The 4,329-nt window shown below is 37.2% G+C and overlaps 1 protein-coding gene across 1 annotated transcript in view; it reads left to right on the plus strand.

Annotated features, from left to right (window-relative positions):
* caln2 (calneuron 2) overlaps window positions 1-4,329 on the plus strand; it is a 43,659-nt gene that overhangs the window by 32,127 nt on the left and 7,203 nt on the right. Inside the window, exon 5 of the mRNA XM_014016911.1 lies at window positions 3,731-3,884. Within this exon, the coding sequence (XP_013872365.1) occupies window positions 3,731-3,884 (154 nt within the window). The remainder of the gene's footprint in view (window positions 1-3,730; window positions 3,885-4,329) is intronic.

Consider the following 4,329-nt stretch of genomic DNA (forward strand, 5'->3'; position numbering starts at 1 on the left):
CTGTTTGTCATGTGACTGCAGTGGAGGATTGTGGGTAGGATTCATGTTTGTTGTTGTTAAAACATTTTAGGGAATTGGTTAACATYRTTCTTTCAGCAATTAGTCTGTTGTGTTACTCTAATTTGTGTGTTCATTATTTGTTAACTTGTGTTAAAGCGTTCAGCAGAAGTAACCATAAGTAAGAGTGGTAGGCCTGGTCATTAATAAGACCTGTGAGTTTCACTTTGTCTGTGTTGTTCATGAAGAAGAATCCAATAAAGKTTCTTCAAAACTRCMACCTGGTGGTGAAGTCTTGAACTACAACAAGAGCTACACCTCTCTCTGTAGCTGTGAGGTGTCATGCTACAATACAGTATTGTGCTTAATGCATGTGCACTGTTATAAAGAACTTGTAAGATTTATTTGAAATAGTCCTTGTAACAATTTGCACTAATGATTAAGTAAATTTAAATGCTCAAGTAAATGATCAAGTTTATGGTACAAGATTTAATTAAGTTAAATTTACGTGATTTATTCATAAATCTTAAACTCTATTCTTAACTTTTACTAGATGATGATGAGTAAATATTACATGAATTTGTAGCATTTAAATTTACTAAACAAACATTAGTGCAAATTGTTATGAGGATTTTTTTCAAGTACATCTTACAAGTTATTATTTTCAGTGCGATTATGTCACAGCAATGCCATGAAGGCTGTCCAAATTTGAAGGCTCCTCCAAGTGCGACCCACAAATATGTCCTGCTTCTCGTCCGATTTGAGGGACGGCTCCGGTGTGTCCTTCTTAGGCCACTGAGCTTTGACACAGCAAGACTGAAAAAAACAGTCTTCACTCCTTCTAAATGCTCGAATCTCTCAATCAATATTGACTCGTCTGATCCGTCCACCCTTCACGTTAAGTGTTTATGTGTCAAACTTACTCTTGAGAAACACGTCAATAATCTGACTCGTTTTACTTGCTTTCATTTGTACTTTATTGCCCACCTCCATCTATCTCTGACAGCCAGCTACACATTGTCCACGTCCTCGCAGCGCCGCACATTGATCACCACGGCTCTTTGGTTTAAGCCACAAATCCATCAAATCGCTTCAATTCTGACCCTCATTGTCACCGAGAACAACGCGCCATCCAGTTTGGATGGAAAAATCAACTTCGAGAATCAAAAAGAAATCCATTCGCCTTACTTTGATTTTGTTAGGATTCTTCACCAGAATAAAGACATTTGTATTAAAAACATCAGACRGTGAGACAAAATGACTCAGCAGCACTTGGAGCAACTAATGTTTGTTTATTCAGTCTGAACAAATAATAATTCATCAACTGGGATTAATTTGATTCTCTGTTAATCCATCTGTGGTATTAGTTTTACTGGGAATGACACCAGATTCCAGAACTAACACTGGTGATGTACCAACCGCGTTTTAGTGGATTCAGACCGTGTTGTGATTGGATGTTTGTTTTTCATTTCTGGCTAAGCATCTCTGATTTGTTTATTTTTGATTGCTGTGTCAGATTGCACTGCTTTTTTCTTTCTTTCTTTTTTGTTGTTGTATTTTTGCCATTCCTGCTTGTTTGCAAATTCTGCACAAATAAGAATGGGGACAACGCGAAACACAATTTCTTAGAGTTATTCTCTTTTACTATAACCACCGACTGTTCCATTTGACTGTGTGTGAGTGGGAAGGAGAAGCCCATAAAACAGCAACAACAAATCCCAAAACAAAGACAAACACAACGGTGTTTTTTATTTTTATTTTTTTTTTGTCTAATTTGAAACCATTCATATCTAGTGATGTGTTCTTGGGTTGATATCCATGTTGCTTGTGTCTGTTTTTGTTCCAGTGCTCCTGTATGTGTAGGAGTAAGCATCCAAATGCATGTTTCCATAATTGCTCTATAAATCACTCAAAAAAAGTGACACCAGTTGGAAAATCAGAAGACGTTTGCAGCAAGAAGGAGAAATGCGTATTCACAACAATCTGTTCCAGTAAAATAAAATGCAGTTTCCACATTGTGTGAAAAGAAAGGCTAATAGGATTTTCCATCATATATATGCTGTATAAAATGTATTTTCAAAGTTAGTGCATAAATATCTTGGTAATGGTCCACAGCTTGCTTTGTAAAGGAAAGACATTATACAGCATCAATCTGATGGTAAAGTCTTGGAAAACAAGCTGTTGAAACAATCTCAGAGTTTTGCCACAAATTTAGCAATTTTTGGATGATAAATTAAGTTTCAACTCAAGCCCTCAGTAAGATGACTAGAAAACCCTTATTTTAGCATAAATTGTTCGGTGGATAAAATGTGGACAAGTCCACTAAGCTGCATCTAGTTTTAGAAACAAATATTTACTGTATTTGTATTTATGCAGAATTACATCTGTTTGCAACCAGTTTTAATTACTGTCAGTGAACTAAAAGTGGGTGATTAATGATTTCGCTTCTGTCTGTGTGTTTGTGTCGGTCTGTTACCAAAATACCTCAAGAATCACTGGTCAAATTTTATTTAAGCTCACAACAAAAGTAATTATTGGATGCTCATCTACACTAATTAGCTGCTAAAAGCAACCTGATTCAAAAAGGAGGCCACAATTCAACACAAAATTTACATTAACTCTGTCAATTTTACAGATAACGTCCTAAAATTTGATGAGGTAGCAAAGATTGTTCTCCATCTCATTTTCTGAGCACAAAATCTGTGTTTGAAAAGTTGTCATTAATTATTGGAGCCARCTCTGTCYGTGTGTTAGCAAAATATTTCATAAACCACTGGTTGGATCTTAATGAGACTGATTGTACCAATCACCCAATTCAAGATGGTCGCCACAACTTATCAACRCAAAAACRGTGATATTTCAGGGATTTGTTCGGATTTGGAGCTAAAATTTACTATGGYAGTAGCTGGGAGTGTTTCACAACACACTGTGTGACTCTCACAATAATGCATGAGATYGTGTATAATAAAATGTTCAAGGTTTCACTAAAATCSCYATAACTMCATCATTTCTCAACACAAGATGATCTTAGTATAAAACTATGGCTTGAAAGGTTGATGAGCAAGAAATGCTTGACCTTTMATTGATTACAATAATATTTTGTCAGTTTTGTCAAGAAGAGAATGTGTGAGACAAATAATCATGATCAACTCTTTTACTCTTTCACATCTTTCACTATTATCTTCTGCTTCTCTTTCCTCCGTTTATTTGCTTCATCTCTTCCTCTATCTCCTTCCTGGCCACGTCTGCCTCTGTGTCTCCATCTGTTGTGTGTTACACCGTGCCACCGCATGTATTTAAGGGTGTCAGGGATGTAAATAGTCTCGACACAGTACTGTAGTGGGTTTAAGGATGTTTTTTTTTTTTTGTTGGGGGGGGGGGGGGCAATCTGCTGAGGGTAGCAAGGACGTGGCTTTTCAAAAGAACAAGAAGAGACAAAGACGCCGACATCAGGTGGGAAAGTGGTGACAGCATCATAAATCAGGAACACGTCCTCGCAGCCACACACTAAAGATGTAAATGTGCCAATTTTTCTGCATTAACTGCAAAGTCATTACACTGAGGTTTCTCGTTTACAGAATAAGACACTCAAAAAGAGCACACTATATGTGACATACATGTGATAAATCCCTGCATCTTTTGCACGATTAAAGTCCTTGTCGTCTTTGAGTTTGCCCTCCTGAAGGAAGTTTTGCTGATGGACGCCTGCATTGATCTGTGTGTGCCCCTGCAGTTTGACATGCAGCAGCTGTCTCTGGATGAGCTCAAGCAGGTGCTGTTCCACGCCTTCAGGGACCACCTGACAATGAAGGACATCGAGAACATCATCATCACCGAGGAGGAGAGCCTCAACGAAACCTCAGGGAACTGCCCTGAGTATGAAGGAGGTGAGGAAGCCGTTCGCACTCAAACTTTCCTCCTCGTACTGTTAATATGGATACTTGATTGGTTTTTATGTAAAATCAGCACGAAAATTAAGAAAATTTGTGTTTGGCAGATTTTTTTTTTCTTCTTGGTAATAAATTTTATAGCGAAGATCAAATCAAGTGTCTTTAACAACAGCAAAATAAACAGTTTGTTTAAAAAAAATTTTGATAATTTTCCATGTGCACAACCCACATACTCAGCTCTACTGCTCATCCCACAGACGCATGTTCCTTACAAATGTGACACCATTTTAAAGGGACATTGACAGGCTTTTCATATAAGATTTATAAAAGAAACAATCTACCAAACAACATTTTCCTTGCATTTTGTGCTAAGTATACACAGCGGGTAAAATAAGTATTGAACACGTCACCATTTTTCTCAGTAAATATATTACTAGAGGTG

This window comes from Austrofundulus limnaeus, unplaced genomic scaffold, assembly GCF_001266775.1.
Source record: "Austrofundulus limnaeus strain Quisiro unplaced genomic scaffold, Austrofundulus_limnaeus-1.0 Scaffold157, whole genome shotgun sequence".
NCBI classification, from domain to species: Eukaryota; Metazoa; Chordata; class Actinopteri; order Cyprinodontiformes; family Rivulidae; genus Austrofundulus; species Austrofundulus limnaeus.